This window comes from Cyrtonyx montezumae, unplaced genomic scaffold (genome assembly GCF_038088225.1).
Source record: "Cyrtonyx montezumae isolate F1298 unplaced genomic scaffold, pur_monq_1.0 scaffold_10, whole genome shotgun sequence".
NCBI lineage: Eukaryota > Metazoa > Chordata > Aves > Galliformes > Odontophoridae > Cyrtonyx > Cyrtonyx montezumae.
In genome coordinates, this window is record NW_027071826.1 from 23,093,355 (window position 1) to 23,111,679 (window position 18,325).

Genomic DNA, 18,325 nt, shown 5'->3' on the forward strand with positions numbered 1-18,325 from the left:
TTTAGCTTTGTAGTTGTGCACCTTTAAGTGTATGTTTAAACTTGAATTGTTTTGCAGCAAGCTCTTATTAGCTCTGGATGTATATAGATTACTTCATACAACGTGGAGGTGTAAAGGTTGCTGAAATTGGTTGTGTTCTTGTTGTGCAGCTAGCCAGCCCTACCTGAAGTTCGTGAAAATCAATAGGAAATACTTCCTGTTGCAGGATAGGATAATTGTTTTCCAGGTTTTCTGCTCTAGCTCTTGGCTATCAGTTTCTGAGTGGGAGTTGTTGAGACATGTAAAAATTTGTGATGGCTCTGTTCTCAATTTATCTGATCATACTCTGAATATGAATGCGATTCCCTTAGTGTGAAAATAAGCTTTTTTGCAATATTCACTGTTATTTCAAGGAAAGTGCTTCTTGACTGAGGGAGAGGGCATGTATATCTTAATGTAGTTTTCTTTTAGATTGAGGTGCCTGGTTTTTACTTGATTTAGAAATTTTCACTCTTTTCCATAGTCTTCACTCCCAGTAACCATCTTTATTTCAAATATATTGGAGCAAGCAGAAGACAACTGATCTAAAGATTGTTATGTGGCAACAGATGAGATAAAGCTATGTTGGAAGGTAGGTTGGAAGTCAGAAAAAGGTTTTTACTTGAATAGCACAAAGTACAGGAATAACTTTAGGAATACTTAACAAGCTCTTAACAGGTAATGAATTTGCGAATGGTCTTATATTAAAGAGCTTGTGTGTGATGGTGGGTAGCTCAATGGTTAACCAGCCTGTCATGCCTCAGTGACTAGAGTTACAGAATCACAGAATTGTAGGGATTGGAAGAGACCTCCAGAGATTGAGTCCAGCCCCCCTGCAAAAGCAGCTCCCTAGACCTGGTTGCACAGGGAGGTGTCCAGGCGGATCTTGAGCACTTCACCAGAGAAGGAGACTCTACAGACTCTCTGGGCAGCCTGTGCCAGTGCTCTGACACCTGCACTGCAAAGTTCTTAACACACTGTGTGGAACTTCCTATGCTTCAGTGTGTGACTGTTTCCCCTCATCCTATCACCACACACTGCTGAGAAGAGTCCAGCCTCATCTCTCTGCCTCCCGCACCTCAGATATTTATAGACGTGGATCAGATCCCCCTCTAAGTCTTCTTCTTTAAAGGCTGAACAGACCCAGGTCTCTCAGCCTCTCCTCATAACAGAGGTGTTCTGCACCCTCTATCATCTTTGTAGCCCTCTGCTGGACTCTTTTGAGGAGATCACTATCTTTTTTATTCCGGAGAGCCCAGAACTGGACACAGTACTCCAGGTGAGGTGTCACCAGGGCATAGTAAAGGGAGAAGCTCACCTCTCTTGACCTGCTGGCCATGGTCTTTTTAATACACCCCAGGATGCCATTGACCTTTATGGCCACCAGAGCACACTGCTGGCTCATGGCCAGCCTGTCATCCCCAAATCAGAGGTTATCATCATGTAATTTTTAAAAACGGAACTACTGAAGTAAGTAAATTCACAAAAACGGTGTATTTTTTTTCTAAGAATTCTTTTCTGGTGCATGTCCTCCTATAAGAGGAGAGCTAATCTGATCAGTTTGATGTAAGCTGTTTAAAAGATCTTAAGGCATCCTTTTTAGAAAGTATTTAAACTACTGTTCTTTATTTGGATGTCTTGATTCAGCTCTATTCTTTTATGTACCTTATGATTTCAAATGAGATTTGTAATTAATAAACTCAAGCAATTTTTAACTTTTGGAGAAAAAGCAGATCTTCGTACCCAATAAAAGCCATGTCTTACCAAGGTATTTGCTCAAACTAGCCATGGCTAGTTATGGCTTGACTGTCATAAGGCTGAAAAGAAGTCTTCGTTTATAGATTAATTCTTTAGTGCTGGAAGGAATGATTGCATCACTTTCTTTAATCTCCTATTATAAGCAATAAAATGTAATGGCGGTTATTGAGCCAGGTGCAGAATGTTTCACTTGGTTTCTTTCTGGAAGGCATATGATAATGATTTGAAAAAAGGCATAGAGGATGGAGAATCCTTTCCTTTTTGTGTCTGCTTATTCCATTAGTCATTCTCCCTGCTTAAAAATATTCATAATAATGAAAAGCAGCTTATTGAGGATTTTGCTACTTACTGGATCAGGTGTGTGGAATATGTAGTGAAATGTGAAATTTAGAGTGCATAAACAGGTAAATGAAATGTTGGTAAAATACTCAGTGGCTAAATATCCAGTCTTTTTTGTCCAAGAGGATCGATTCTTTTATGTTTCAGATTCTAGTCCTCTGGTGATGCTGGGAAGGGTAGGTTGCTATTCAGCTTTCATGTGGCTGTTTTACTGTAATCGCGAATTCAGTGTGTATGCGCTCCCTCTAGTGGTCGTTAAACTGATTTAGACAAGTGTCAGTAGCCCTGTCTGTCAGTGTTCATTGATGCTTTTGATTCTTTTCCACTGGAAATCCTTTTAAGTGCTATTAAATTGGCTGGAAATCTCTAGGCTATACGTTTAGTAACATGGAAAGAAGTTCTGTTATGGGTTGTTTTTTTTTTTTTAAGCTTGTAATTTTTTTGTATTAGAATAAAACAACAACAAACAGCCAGATAATTCTACTGTCCAGTCATCTCTATGTTATTATTATGAAGTGGGAACCTGTGATATTTTGAATACTGGAAAAGCGAGATCCTGCAGTGACAGGGTATGTGACATACTTGTCTGCTCTCAGGATTGAGCTGGTGCTGGGCCAGGCTTTAATAAGCCCCCCTGGACCTGGGCTGAGGCTGTGAACAGCCACTAGGATCTTTCTATCTGTTACAGAGTCGGGTGCCCTCGGTTCTTTACACGGAGTCTGTTTTGATTTGCACAGTTAATTAACTTGAGCTTCACTCATCAGGAAAACGTGCCTTCCAGACCCAAACCAGCTAGCTGTGGAAACAGGGCCAGCTGCGTTTGAATGGCAGTGTGCCTGAGGTTAATAAGTCCAGTGGTCTCAAGCTGGCTCTACATGAAGGCAGCTCTGGTGTCCCCATGGATAATTAAGCATATTGATTGTCCTCTTTACTCTAGGAATACATGAGGATGTTAATAGATTTTATTTATTTATTTTGGTAATGTGCCCTCTGGAGCACATTGGAGCTTGTTCCCTGTTGGAGAGAGGTGTGGGGAGGATGGCTGCAGGCACTAACTGCTTTGCTACTCCTAGCTAATAACTCACAGGGATTTTTCAGTGCTTTCATATTTTCTATGTCTGCCCCTCAGCTGTGTTTTCTGTTGTTATTCTGTCACCCCCTACTCCCCAACAAGCACAATTTTTTATCATGCTCACTTTCAGAAAGAGGTGATTGTTTGAAGAAATATTTAGACGTTGTTTTATTTTTGTCAGTATTTAGTTCAGTTTAGATGCAGAACACATCAAATTTGGCTGTCACAGCCTCCTTTTTTTTTTCTTAATTTTTTTTTTTGTAGTTTAGTTGTTTTTTTTAATTTAGGCATAATGCCATTCTGATTCAAGCCCTCTTCTTCACGTATTTTCTGTCATACTCATTTCAAGTGTTTGGTGTGTTTGGTGCCTAGAAAAAGAGAATCATTGTTTTCTTTCTCCCCCACCCCTTTGGGCTTTTAATGGTAGTACATGACAGCATCCATTGACTGCAATAGTTAATTTTCATGAAGCAGACAGAGATTTATGGGATTAAACTACAAAATATGAACCAGGGAATTCGGGGTAAGGGTGAAAGTTAGCAGTTAAGATTCAGCTGTGATAGCTAGCCAGAATTAAGTGTAGATGAATTACAGTTTTTGATATGTAGTTAATTGTCTTTTTTTTTTTTCATAACTAGCATTCAGGATGCTAGTTATAAAGGGATAGACTTGTTTTGTCAGTTGTGTGCGTGCCAGATGGAGCCTTAATATGTGTCAGCAGATAAATGGGCCATTATTAAGATTAGATGCATAATGATCATTTCAGCCTTGTTTATTTAGGTCATGAACAACGGTAGAAAATGATCACTAAGTAAAAAAAACCAAAACAACTTTGGAATCTGAAAATCTTGCTTTCCTTAGGTTATTCTGAAAATAACAGATTTATGAATTGAAAATGTCTGCCAAGCAAATTGTTAACTTTCAGTATTTTTTCAAATGTTGAGTTTACTTGTGTGAACTTAACTTTGAAACTCATTCTACCAGTGACTTGAAAGTTGTTCTGATTAGTGAAGCTGATGGTGTATAAGCAAATGAGTTTGTTCATTTGTTAGATGGAACTAATGAAATGAATGTTTTACTTAGTATTTCAGCACGAGGCTCTTCAGTATTTACTTATCCTGTTGACGATGCAATGTTATGTGAGTGTTCTAAAAATGATAGTTAATACTTTTTGTGTTAGAGAAGGACTTTAACAGCAATAAATGTCTGTTTTGTTTCAGGTTGCAATGTCAGATTTTGGAAGTCATTCCTCCAACACATCACAATGGGATGGCAAATGGCCACGTCAGCAGTGCTGATGGAGACACCATTGTCATCAGTGATAGTGACGATTCAGAAACGCACAATAGTTCTGCACAAAATGGGTAAGTGATACTTCCTCAGGATAGGGCTTTTAGGTTGAATGGAAATGAGACTAAAACAAACATGGCAGGATCTGATTGGAACAAGTTAACTCAATTTGTATGGGTTGTGAGTATTCTGCCAGCTTGGAGGTGACTAGCTGAATGTTCGCAGACACCTTATACTGTCAAGCTAGTTACACTATGTATAATCAACTGGGGAACTATGTATTATGAGAATCTCAGTACCTACAGAATATGTGCTATTAATCTCTTCGGAATGATGCTGTTTGTGTTGGAAGATAGCAGAGGAGCCTTGTGTGCCTGTCACTAGTCCTCTCTGTGTTACGGAACCTGTGCTGCTATATTCTAGCAAATGCATTTATGTTCTGCAGTTCTACGCTATGGTACTACTCAGCTTCCTATATTCCTTTATTCCCAAATATTCCATAATGGGCCTCGGAACTGAGATTGCCTTCTGATCAAAAAAACATGATCTTACTGGAACTTTGTGAACAGTCTTCTTGTAGTTTTAATGTCATTGTCTGAAATACAAAAATCTGCAAAGCTTTTTTCATTGCATGTCTGTAAAGAAATAAAATAGTATAATAATAGATTTGACTGTGATTTAGGTATAGTAAAATAGCACCTGTCTTGTATTAAGGAATTCTGCACATGCTGCAGTGGCTTAATAACTTTGAAGAGAGCTTCTGGTCTATGATTGGGGTGTTAAATTTGGATTGTCTCTTTACCAGCTTGTAACAGGGTTTGCATGTGCTGCTTATTCTAGCACAGCAATGAGAGGAAAGATTTCTTTCAACAAGCACGGCATTGAAGGAAGAATATTTGAAACAGGTTCCAATCTAGCATCTATCAACTTACAGGTTCTGCATGAACTGTTAATAACTTTGAGATATCACATGGATGCTGAAGTTAATGTTATTGATTGCTGCATTAAGACTTCCATGACCTGAAGTTCCTTGAATAACTAAGGTGGAGTGGAGCTCCTCGCTTGGCTGAGAATGCTGTAGGATTATGATTTTTGTTATATCAGTTACCTGCTGTCCTTTGAAGGTAGCATCCAAGTTCTTTGTGAAGAAGTCCTACATCTTTGAGAAAATTAAGAGAAATGTTGTGAGACAATTTGAATGCATTTTGAAGCAGTGCTTTGTGGTATAACAAAAAAAAAGAAAAAGGAAAAAAACCCTCAAATTTGTCAAACTGAAACTGTAAACTTCTTATGGCTTCAAAATGTTAAAATGCCTGCTTAAAGTTTTGAGCTAGACTTTTTATAACAAATACAGTAGCACTCTGTTTCCAAGTTTGCATGAATCCTGAAACTATCATTTGCAATATCTACTTGAAAATAGAGTGATGTAAAATTTTCTATGTAGGTATCTTACATTTTTTATGCCTCTACCTATGACTTGGTTCTATGCGCTTAATCCTTTAGAGACTATATTTTGCTGTTTGCAGAGGATGTGGATGCTGGTAGCCTTGGGACTGGTGTTAAGCTGATGCTCTTTGCCTCTGTCTGCAGACAAGAGTCCAGGTTTTAGAGCCACCTTTCAGGCAAAGCTGCAGTGCTTCTAAACAATGGTACAGCAGATGCTGGATGTGTTTGTGAGTGGGGGGGTGGAGCACACAGCACAGATTGATGGGCCATCTGCAAATATTTTTCCTAAAGAATCTGTAAGGCTAGAGAATCCTAACTGAAAATAGATGTCATTAGAGATCTCAACCTTTCTCTGACCCCACTCGTGTTTGCTTGGGGCAGAAATAGCCAAGTATTCTGTAAAACTGCTTTTGGTGGTTATTTCTGTTGCATTCTGTGGTAAAAGCTTAAATTGTACAGGGAAAAGGAGGCCAGAACAGTCTCAGATGATGATTTTTCATTCACATAATTTTGGATCTGATAACTTTTTGCTGTAGTCCATTTGTGACATCCTGTGACGTGTCCTCTGAAATGGATCTGTCCTTTGTTAATTTCTGTATGCTTTTTATAAGACTTTATAAAATACAATGGAAGTTAATGTTGCAGTTTCTGAGCTAAAACAACTGGGCAGTCGTCCTTTTTTCTTTTTTTGTTAAAGTTTTCTGTATGTTCTGAGCGACTGCTTCTTCCTCTTCTCCACTAGGCAATAACAAGATTTTAAATCTGGGTTTACAAACGAGGGTTTCAGGAACGTGTTCACTTCTTAGGAGAATTATGGAAACTCAGTGACTAAGCTGGGAATGTTTGGTGTGTCTGGAAGTTAGATTGGGGTTCCTATGTATGATCCACTGAAGGTGAGAGAAGGACTTAGTCAAACTAGAAAAGTTATTTGCACAAGAGTTAACCATCTGGTTATTCTTTAGGTCCTGCAGACAGTATTGAAGTGGAAAGGCTGTGCTTTTGGTATAATATTGGCACTCAGTCTAATTTTATTGTCAGCACATTCTTTTTTTTGTGTTCTTTACTGAAGACTGAAGGGCTGGAAATGCAAGAGTATATGGTGATGTAACAAGTTTCACATCACCTAGAGGATCTTAGAAGCAGCATTCATTACTTTAGCTTTCCTTCCTTGGAAATGATTGTGGAAGGCTTCATTTCTATCCATTTGTGTATTTATTATCAACCATCTGAGTGTTGAATTTCTCTGGAATTGTGTTTCACAGAGTTAGTGGGGTGAGGGAGGGGAAAATTTAAGCAGATTTCATATTCTTGAGGTTTACGAGGTATGGCTCACACTATATCTGAAATGTATTCTTCGCAGGTATGAAGAATAGCAACTGTGTTAAACCAACATAATGGTACATTTCATCTATTTTTTTCTGTCACAGAATGTGCCTTCAAGTATTTTTATGAATGCTAGAATGACTGATAATGTCAGTGAAATGCACACCTCTGTATCTGCTGGTTAAGCCTGTGTCGCCTTCCTGGACTGATACAGTGATGACAGTTGAACTCTTCCTGAGAAAGCAGTGCAACTTTGATTAAAAATGGGCACCCTAGGAAATGTCTGTTCTGCTGTTTAATAGCAGAATGTGATTTTATTTACTAAAATCTCAGTGATATAACACTGCTAACGAAATCTGCCTGTAAATAATACATACTTGAAGTATGTTGGGGTGGCTGCTCTGCTAGGAATAGGTGTAAGAAAACAGCTACTGTTATGTTAACTCAGGAAAAATTTAGTTTAACTGATGACTTTCCTTTTTCAGTTAACATCAGAGAAAATCTTGCCAACCATTTATTCTGAAGTGTTAGATGCTTTGGGTTTATGGTTCCTGGTTTTTCAAAATGTTACTGATAAGGGTACTTATTCTAAATTGGTAACTAAGAAAATACTGTGCCTATTTTTTCTTTTGTTTTTTTGTTTTAGTTCAATATGCGATTCTATCTCTATGACTATCTGTTGACTTTCTTAATGATTTCTAAGTCTGTATTTCGGATTCCTTCATCCTGTGCCTGCTGCAAATACTGAGAATATTATGAAGGTTCATTTTCTGAAGATTGGGGTTGTATCAGTGCTTGTCTCCCTGTTTGTTCCCTTCCTTCACCACAAGAGAAACAGCCTCTCCACATCTCTCTTCCTGTTCCAAGCAGTTTTTCTGGCTTTGATGCAGATTTAAAATGAGTAGCAGAGAAGCTGGCACAGGTGAATAGGTCCTGTTGGGAACTGATGGAAGTTATAGATTAAGTCTGGTTGGGGATTCTGAAGAGTTCTCCTGTACATGCACAAAGCACGTAGAATATAAGACTGGTATTTTGTAATAGCTGTTAACTATTTCTTAACCTTTTTTAGGAAGAAGAAAGCCATAATTGATCCTTCTTTGTTCAAATACAAAGTCCAACCTGTTAAGAAAGAACTGTATGAATCTGTTATTGTTAAAGCATCTCAGCTAAGGTAAAATTAGTATATGAAAGTTAAAATTGTACCTTAGAACTGTGTGTGTGGGTTGCATCAGTCATTGTAAAGATGTTTTTGATATAAAATCAAATTTTACGATAGTAAATTAGAATTAGCAACTAGGGGCACTGGAGGAAGCATAAGCTTTGTGTAATAATGATTCCAAGCTTTAGCAGTTTTAATACATAAACCATCCATTCAAATTTGTGTTTTCACTGGCACATGGATGAGACCTGCTATTACTAATAATACCTATACCTACTGCTGTGAATGATGTTGCTGAAAAAAGTTTGAGAACTCTGTTCTTTTGTATTTCTAGCCTATTAACGCTGAAGTCTTTTTGTTGTAACAGTCATTGTCATCTGTCTGCTTTACTATTACAAGATAGAAAGCTGTGAAGGTTTTCTTTAAGTGTTGGAGATGGACTTTTAAACCTCTCTAACTTGGGTACTCTGGAAAAAGTTCCAGTGATTTCCATACGCTGTTCCAGCATGAACTGTGATTAGTTCCTCTCATAAATTACTCCTATGTAATAGGCAAGTCTCTTGGATGATTACTTAAATTGGGGCTAATTACACTGTATTTTTCCATGCACTTAAGAGTTTACTTAGCTTTGTGGTATTTGAGGGTATTCTGGCTAGATGTGCTCTATAAACTAGTAGCTCCTGGTTTGATTTCTTTTCCATGAGGTAGTGCAAATTCCCTGGAATGCCAGGAAGCATTTCGAGTGCACATTGTCCTGTAGCAAGGAGTTAGATGGTTTGACAAAACTGTGTGAGAATTCACCCCATCACACTCTACTTGTTGACTTGAGACTTAGATGCCCTACCTCCTCATTTGGGAGATACTGCTTTAGTTCTGTTTCTTTTTATTTTTTAGTTTGTTTTTTCTTTCCTAAAGCAATGTGATTTTCCTTTTATTTGGATATTTTAAATGCCACTGTGACAGAATGATATGTTTGTGAAAGACTTAGTGAAGACGAATAGTTTGTGGAAGTGTGTCTGTGTAATAGAGGACATAACAGGATTTTCAAAGTAAAAACTACAGTGGCACAAAAATGTGTATTCATGCATAAAGATGCACAAGCATTAAGTGTGGTTTATAATTAAGAAGATGGCAAAAAGCTTAATCACAATCTGCTACGTGTTCTTGCGCATATTGTCAGCTGCATTTAAACAATAATTAAGTATATTAGTTGGTAATACCACCTTTTTTTCCTAATACAGCCGGAGGAAACATCTATTTTCTCGTGATAGACTTAAACTTTTTCTGAAACAACACTGTGAACCACATGATGGAGTCATTAAAACTAAGGTAAGAAAGAGGAATAGTTTGTGGAATAGAATATTGACCTTATTCATTCTTTTCTCCTTTTTTTTTTTTGTTTAATTCTCTACCACTACTCAGAGCTTTTTCAACAACATCAAATTTATTCTTTTTATAAGCATAGTATACTGAAATACTATTTGACCAAACTTGTTATTCTTCAGTTCATATTACAGCCTGGAACCTGAAATCTTCATCATCTTCACATTACTTTTTAAAAGGAGCACTGGTTGTTTTATTGCATTTTCCATTTTGTGTGTGTCGAGAGGAATCCGTGTGCAGTGATGAAGCTTCTCAGACTGTATAGGAAAGCTTTGAGAGCCTCAGGGGGAGTCATACCTCTGACAGTTGTGGGAAATTAACAAAAGCAACTAATCTTCTAAATGAATTTGTAACTTTAACATCAGTCTGTTAAGTATAGGAAAATAGAGCTGAAAGGAATGTATGAGGGATCTTCTTTGGAGCATCTTTATCTCCTCATCAGTATCAGTTGGTGAAGCAGATGTCTGACCTCACCAGGTTGAGAAGACAGACTTGAAACTTTGGCAAGCAAATTTTTTTTCCTCCTCTAATTTACTAAGAATTGTGCAATTCTGTACCAGGCTTAAATGTTTCCCAGCTTTCTCTTGTCAAGGTGACTCTGAGAAAATTCTGGTAAGGTGCTGCTGTATTTCCTGAAAGATATTTAAGTAAGAATTACATCTTCAGATGTGTACTGCCTAAGTTACCTTCCTGCTGGATTAACTCTGCATTTTATAGTATAGCAGAGTTTTGTTTCTTGTGATGAGCTAACCAATTGTGATTCTCTGTTTACAGTCTTTCTGTCTTTCATTAATTTACATATGTTTATGAGAAGGTAAGAGTCTCACATTGAATATGTTTTCATCTCTCTTAAGGCAACATCAATTGCAAAATACAATCTAGCAGAACAAAATTTCTCCTTCATTTTTCCTGACGACCCACCCACATTCGTCTTCAGTCCTGCGAGTAGACGACGAGGGAGACCTCCAAAGAGGGCATCCATTAGTCACGTAAGTAATGACAGCACTTTTAACTTCTATGAACTTCCATAACAATTGGAGTTCAAGATTGAAATGGGGTTTTGTTGGTTTTCATTTCTTTAGGAATGATTTGGGGAACATTATGTAATTCCTATTGAAATAGGTTGATTATATTTAAATACGAAATTTAATCTCTTTATCAGCTTATCTTCTCATCTTTCTTATTTCTGTAGTCCCACCAAGAACCTAATTTTTCAGTATGTATTTTTCTGGGAATGGTTAATAGGTAATCTTCAAAAAAAAAAAAAATTGAATTCCTACTCTCAGGTGCAGTTATGTCAGTTACTTGTATTTAGACACAACAAAAGCTTAGTGCTCTAAGCTTGCTTGTTTAAGAAGAAGTCTGGAAGAAAAAGATCTATTAATTCAACTATTAGGCAGGATCTCTGAGTAGTCAGTATGTTTGAGAAACTGTTACAGGCTATTTTGTTTGTTTCAAAGGACAGTTGAAAAAAACGACAGTATCTGTTGCGCATCACTTCACTGTAGATGTTATGTTCTTTCTTTCAACCCCCCCACCCACTCTCTGCCAGGAGGACAATATTACTGCTAAGCAGAATACACAAGGAAATAGAAGTAAAGTAACAAAGGAAAGAACAAGATTTCAGAAGCAAAAAGAAGATATGCAGGCCATGGGTGAGTTGAGGTCTTGTGACTAGTAGAACCTGTTCCTGCAGGTTTGAGAGCTGGCCATAGTTGGAGTGTTTTTTTGGGGTTATAATTTCAAGGGGAAAAGGGAATGAGAGTTCATTCAATTTCAGAATGTCACCTCAGTGATTAGAATTGTTGTTTCCTGATTTATTTCATTGATCTGTGGATATGTATGAGGATTGCAGTCCAATTAAATTGGTCTCTTCCTCAGAGTGGTAAAGTAAAAAGTTTTTTGCAGAAGTGTAGGTTTTGAATGCGCACTGTGTTAGTACAGGTAACATTAAGCTAAACGTATTTATCTGTTAATGATACTTAATTGGAATGGTAATTAATAACATTCATGAGGTCTCTTAAAAAGAGGTGCTATAGTATTTTACTAGTGTGAAATGTTAGCAAAATTCCAAAAACCGTGGAGAATCAGCCTTCTTGTTGCATAGAAAACTATGGAGAATAAGTGTCATTGCTTTTATTTTCTGGATGAGAATCATGACTGGAATGTCTGATAAGTAGGTGAGAAAATGATCTAACCCTTTTTCAGAATTTCACAAGTATATAAAAAAAACTTTTCCACAGTTAAGTGCTTTGTATTAAAAATAAGGATCTGTTTTTTCATTGTAATTCATTTGTGATTCTAGCCTTTTTATTCTTTAAAATTGTAAGCTAATTGATCCCTTTTATTTGTTAATTTGTGTGGGAGTTGACAGATATTGTCTATCTGCTGGAAGTATGTGTCCTGCTGTTACTCTGCACACAGCTATAAAGAAATCTACCTGTAACATTTATTACCAGTTAATTTTCAGATTAACTATGAAGTAGAACGAAACCCCCTGAAGTAGTAACTAGATTTCAGATGTATTGACTTCTCAGTAATTACTGTTTTAAATATTGAAAGATAACTTATTTAAAGGATTTTCCTATAACAGATATTTTGTGAGTCTATGCCATCGCTACTTATAACATGCTTTTATTAAGCTGCTGTAGTTCTGTGTATTTGGTGTAAGTTGTCATCTTTTGTATTTTCCTTAAGAAAAAAGGAATAAATCTTTCTATACTCATTAAGAGAAGAGAAATACAACATTATTGCAACCTCAGAAAAAAAAACTTAAGCCCTTAAATTCTGAATCTCTAAAGAACTTGCAAGTGATTGAATTTCTGGTTGGCATAGAAACAATTCAGTCTTCGAGACAGTATCTTTTTCATATGTTAATTATAAAAAAGATCAAACTATTTAAACACAGTTAATTTTATTTAACTTTTTGTGAAAGGAATTTTTTTCCTTCCTATATAGCTTTTGAAAAAGCTAGATTAAAACGAGAGAAGGCAAATGCCATAGAAGCCAGAAAAAGAGAGAAAGAAGATAAGGAAAAAAAGAAAGAAGAACTAAAGAAGATTGTTGAAGAGGAAAGGATGAAGAAGAAAGAAGAGAAAGAGAGACTTAAAATACAAAAGGAAAAAGTAATGTATTTGCAGAATGTGTTTCATATAGGAACAGGAGTGTGGCTGTCTAGCTAATTCGTTTTGTTTGCTATCTCCATCAAATCATTTTCCATTAGCTGTTTTTAGTTCCTAGAAACACACTTCAGAAGAATAGGTATTTGTAAGACATAATAGGGAACTGCTTTTCTAGATATCTTTCTCTATTTCATATCATTAATTCATGAAAAAGTATACTTTGTTCTTACTTGATACTAGATGTGGATTTCCTTGTTGTCTGTCTTTGGATGAAAATTGTTTAAAAAAAACAAAAACAAAAACAACAAACTGTCACTTTACCCCAGATGGAATTATTTATGCTACTGAATTTTACTACAGCTATATCCAACGCCTATTTTGACACTTTTTCATGGCTACTTTCATGAATGCTTTTTAGATAAATTTTTTTGTTTGGCCTCCATTTGAAAACAAAAAAATCCAATCCAAGAAAGCATTACTGAAGTTCATTCTCATTTTTGCTAATACCTTCTATAAGAAGATTAAAAAATAGAATATTTCATTTTGTTGAAATATGTTCTGATTTTCTTTTTCCTTTTCTACTTTGAGTTAAATTGTAATGAATGATCTGATGTATCTTTAATACAATTCTGATTTTTCCTTAGGAAAGAGAGAAGCTGCGTGAGGAAAAAAGGAAATATGTGGAATACCTAAAACAGTGGAGTAAGCCTAGAGAAGATATGGAGTGTGATGACCTGAAGGTAGGATTGAATTTGGAATATCACAGGCTTGCATTTCATAGGAAATCTGTCTTGTTTGAAAGTCAGAGTGCTAGACCTGGTCATCTGTGAGTTCCTGCTAGCATCCACCAAGAGGTCTTGTTATAAGGTCACATCAACTCCCATTAAAACATCTTCAGCTATTCTAACTGCCTTACCAATGGAAAAAAGCAAATGCCAGAACACGTGGTGATTAGGCATGACCTTGCATATCGTAGTACTAATTGGATGTGTTTTTTAAATGCATGTGTTGAGTTTTTGTTTGCTTGTCCATGCAAACAGTGACAAGTAACTTTTTAAGAATGTGTTTATTTTTGCTTGTCTGGAGAGTTCCATAGAACTTTAATTTGTGGAATGACCCAAACTTAAGTGAAATATCTTGACACCTAATCTTAACTTGTGGAATTGAGTTCCTTTAAATGAAGTCAAAAGTTCTGTTTATATATCTGAAGTAGAATAATTTTGTATCTAAAAAGATGTATATCCAAGTTTATGTGCTATTGGTTTTTTGAGCTACAAAAGTGACAAAAATGCCTCTGTGGAGAGGTAGACACAATCAATAGATACCTTCTGCAAAATACAAACAACAACAAAAAGCCCTACAGATAAGTTCCTTAGAATCATAGACTGTTTTTAATAAGCTGTGTATTCTGCAGGGACCAAACACAATATTAACTTATTTCTTCTGGATTGTAGGAACTTCCAGTTCCAATGCCAGTGAAGACAAGACTTCCTCCTGAGATCTTCGGTGATGCTCTGATGGTTTTGGAGTTTTTATATGCTTTTGGGGAACTTTTTGATCTTCAAGATGAATTTCCTGAAGGAGTGACTTTAGGCAAGTTGTCATTTATGAGGCAGAAAGCCTCAGCTTTGTGATGTCCTTCTACCAAGCATTTTAGGTGCACTGTAATGCTGCTGCTATGGAATTGTCTGTGCAACTTCAGTATAGCAGCACTTACGCATGCACGTCTGTCAGTTTTTCTCCTCACCAAATTTTGCAGTGCTTATAAAATTAATATAAAAGCTTGTTAATCTGTTTGCTATAGTTGTCTCCTTGTACTTACTACGTAACTGCAAGAGTAAAATAAACTTACTTCGTCAGTACTTCCTGACAGCATTACAGTAGGAATATTTGTGGTAAATTATGGGAAAGTAACTTGATTATCATACTTGAAGGAAAGATGGGTTTTTTGTTTGTTTTTAATTCTTCAGTACATAATTGTTTTCCAACTTTGTGGCAAAAGTGACGCTTCTTAAACTTTATTCGCAGAAGTTTTAGAGGAAGCTCTTGTAGGAAATGACACTGAAGGCCCACTATGTGAATTGCTGTTTTTCTTCCTGACTGCCATCTTTCAGGCAATGGCCGAAGAGGAAGAAGAAGTGGCCAAAGATCAAATAGCTGATGCTGAGACCAAAGGTCAGATCCTTAATTTTACTGCTGAAAAACTGAGATTCCACTGGAATTAACTTTAAACTGCATGATTTGTGTTGTTTCCTTGCTTAACTTTGTCTTATTATGCATGGATATTGTATGCAAATGGTCTTGTTTTTTCACTTTTATCTGCATTTAAAACTTTGAGCATGGAGGCTGGGGGCTGGGGGAAATACAGAAGAAACAAGCTCATTGTTACTGCGTTTGTATCCAGCAAAGCATAATAAGCATTTAACAACTCTGCTTATGTTATGGAGTTGAAGGAAACTTGTGTCTACTTTCCTTCTCATCCTCCTTCAGCACTGTTTGTTGTTTCTCCTGAGGGTAAGGAAGAGTTCGTTTCTGAAATGTTTTCAAAGGACTTCAACTAGGAAAAAATAAAATAAAATTGGACCTAATTGGATTAAAAACTAAAACTTCCCAGCACAACTATAATGAAGAATTTCATATTCATTCTCCTTCAAATCATACTATGTGTATCTGCAGCTACCAGATACTTTGTTTCTGTAGTGTTCCAGTAAAGCAGCTCACTGTCACTCTGTCCTTGGGCATCACGGTAAGGCTGAACTTGCACACATTTTTACAGGGACTCAGAATACAGGAACCACAGAAATTTGTTCCAAACTTATGTGGTGAACAACATTATTTGTCTTCATCTTCAATAGACTGCTTCTGTTTTGTGTTCAGGCAGCTCAGTGTTTCAGCTGGTAGTCTGTGAATGCTCTGTAGGTACAATGGTCTGTAGAATAGACTTCAGATCTATTTACGCTCTACATAAATGGGGGTTTGTCAATAACACAAACTTGAAAGTATTCTGTTTATGCCCTTGCAAGGTGCTTCTCCCTTACTTGTTTGTCTGGTTATTTATAAAGTCTTACTGTGAAATCAGGGTAATCAGCTGATCCTGCCTCTTTGTTATGCTCATCCCCTATCTGTTGACCTTCTCTCAAACAATGTTTAAATGAGGAGGCAGAAAGAAGTGTCATACTTCAGAACTTATTGGAAAATATTATAAGGTGGCACTGTTGCATGTACCTCCTGTGGTTTGAATCTGAGGTCTAAAACTTCTCCCAGTTCTTAAGCTTCATATGGTGCTTGATGCGAAGGAAGACAGCTGCCACACTGCTGTTTCCCTTTGTGGTCTAAAAAATCAGTTAAAGGGAGAAACTTTCATCCTTACTGCTAGTGTGATATCATTAGAGTAGAAGAGTGCTTCCTGTTTGGTTTGATGATTCCTTGATCACTCCCTGTGAAGATGTGATACTTTTTGCTTATGTTTAATCTATAAAGTATTTTTCTGTAAAACATGGGACATCTTCAGCAGTAGAAGCTGCTCTAGTTAATTGAAGAAAGTTATAGATTAGATACAGGGTCAGAAATTTGGACTACATGTTAATTACAGTTGACTTTAGCAGTTAAACTTTTAAAAAAATTAAGTACTGAGAGAGGACACTGATAGAGCAGTGTAATCCGAGATTCCATTATTGGGTAATCAGTGGACAGTTGATTAGATGACTGATTAGATTCTTTAGTTGATGAGAAAATACAATATAACTGCCATGTTTTAGTTTTACTACATGATGCTAACAATTGCAAAATATGCTGTTCATTTCTAGTTTGGCAGAGTTATGTGCAGGGCACTTTGTCCATTATATTTATTCTACTTTTGAATGTAATTTTTTTTTCTTTGTAAATCTTGTTTATACAGCTTCTTTCTTCTAACAGAATTAGATGTTCTCAGCTTTGTAGTTCTGGCTAACTGAACTTAGCAGTAGTCATCCTCAATGTTTGCTCTCTTAAAATTCTGTTCAGGTGGTGTTTTCTGTTGGCAGAAGCACTGAGTATAAGGCTTTGGTGTGTGATACTTCTTCAAAGGGTGGCATACTGATAAGATGAGAAGGGAAAATGGAGAGGTTAGTTTTGTGATGTCTGAGTGGCAGTTCTCAAATAGCATTTATTGTCAGGCAAGACTATTGTGGATTTGCTTTTTACGTACTCTTAGTTTGTATTTGTGGTTCTTTGTTCAGTTGGTGACTTTGAAATGGCTTAATGATTAAAGTGAATTAAGTAAAATTACTCAAGCAGTATGCAATGCTGGAAAAAAAAAAGTCAACCCTCTGGAGAAATACCTGTAAGTGCTAAGGAAACTTTTTTCTAAGAAACAGGAACTTTGCTGTTTCTGCCTTTCAGTTCCCATGCTTTCCTGGTCAGTTTGCTAACATGTGATTTTCTTTATGAAGTGTAGATGCTTCTTGTAGGTCTCTTGTTGATATCTTAGTAATGGTATCTGTGCAGATCAGTCAGGTATCTCTAAGTTGCAAATTAAAAGTGTACTGTGAATGCTGACAGCCAGCATCAAAATGTTTGATTAATTTTGGTGGTCTTACCTAAATGATAATAGGAAGTAACAGTTCATTTGAGGAAGCAAAATACAGGTCTTCTTGCGTTGTTGTCTATTTTTGCTTTAAGTGTGTATCCTAATTTGTTTCCACTGCTTTTAACGTTGCTATTGTGCATGTCTTGTGCGTGACAGTTGCTTTAGCAGCTTATGTATATAGGGAGAGCAGCGTGTAGCATGTGGTGCATGTCCTTAGCTTTTAGTTGCATTTAAAGATATATTCTGATTTGGAATTGATTTCTCAGTAATTCGTGCTTTTGTAAATATCGGGCCTCTTTGCTTTGTCTGCACCTCTAAAAAATGGCTTGCTTTCCTACCTTCCACAGTACAAGTTTTTACTTGCACTAGATTAAAGTGTTTATTTCCTTAAAGATTTAACAGAGGCTTTGGATGAAGATGCAGACCCCACAAAATCTGCACTGTCTGCAGTTGCAACTTTGGCAGCTGCATGGCCCCAGTTACATCAGGGTATGTGTGGGTTTCACTTCTTGTTTTGTTACTCTTCTCGTTTTACTCTGTATTTTAAAGCACGCTTTTTATATTTATATATGTGTAAATGTCTATTTAAAATAACTGTTTATTCTTCCTAACTGTAGGCTGCAATTTGAAAAACTTGGATCTTGATAGCTGCACGCTCTCTGAGATTCTCAGACTTCACATTCTAGCATCAGGTGCTGATGTAACATCAGCCAATGCGAAGTACCGCTACCAGAAACGGGGAGGCTTTGATGCTACTGACGACGCCTGCATGGAGCTGCGGCTAAGTAATCCTGGGCTCTTGAAGAAACTTTCAAGTACCTCAGTGTATGACTTGTTGCCAGGTAATA

At 36.7% G+C, this 18,325-nt stretch overlaps 1 protein-coding gene across 4 annotated transcripts in view; it reads left to right on the plus strand.

Annotated features, from left to right (window-relative positions):
• Nucleotides 1-18,325, plus strand: part of BAZ1A (bromodomain adjacent to zinc finger domain 1A) — a 51,950-nt gene that overhangs the window by 12,811 nt on the left and 20,814 nt on the right. For 2 of the 4 annotated variants that reach the window (XM_065752866.1, XM_065752873.1), the window contains exons 4-14: nucleotides 4,408-4,551; nucleotides 8,316-8,417; nucleotides 9,647-9,734; nucleotides 10,643-10,777; nucleotides 11,341-11,443; nucleotides 12,747-12,913; nucleotides 13,555-13,650; nucleotides 14,365-14,503; nucleotides 14,939-15,085; nucleotides 17,871-17,966; nucleotides 18,095-18,319. In XM_065752866.1, coding sequence (XP_065608938.1) covers nucleotides 4,408-4,551; nucleotides 8,316-8,417; nucleotides 9,647-9,734; nucleotides 10,643-10,777; nucleotides 11,341-11,443; nucleotides 12,747-12,913; nucleotides 13,555-13,650; nucleotides 14,365-14,503; nucleotides 14,939-15,085; nucleotides 17,871-17,966; nucleotides 18,095-18,319 — 1,442 coding nt within the window. The remainder of the gene's footprint in view (nucleotides 1-4,407; nucleotides 4,552-8,315; nucleotides 8,418-9,646; nucleotides 9,735-10,642; nucleotides 10,778-11,340; nucleotides 11,444-12,746; nucleotides 12,914-13,554; nucleotides 13,651-14,364; nucleotides 14,504-14,938; nucleotides 15,086-17,870; nucleotides 17,967-18,094; nucleotides 18,320-18,325) is intronic. The other 2 variants (XM_065752883.1, XM_065752891.1) reach the window with 1 other exon arrangement.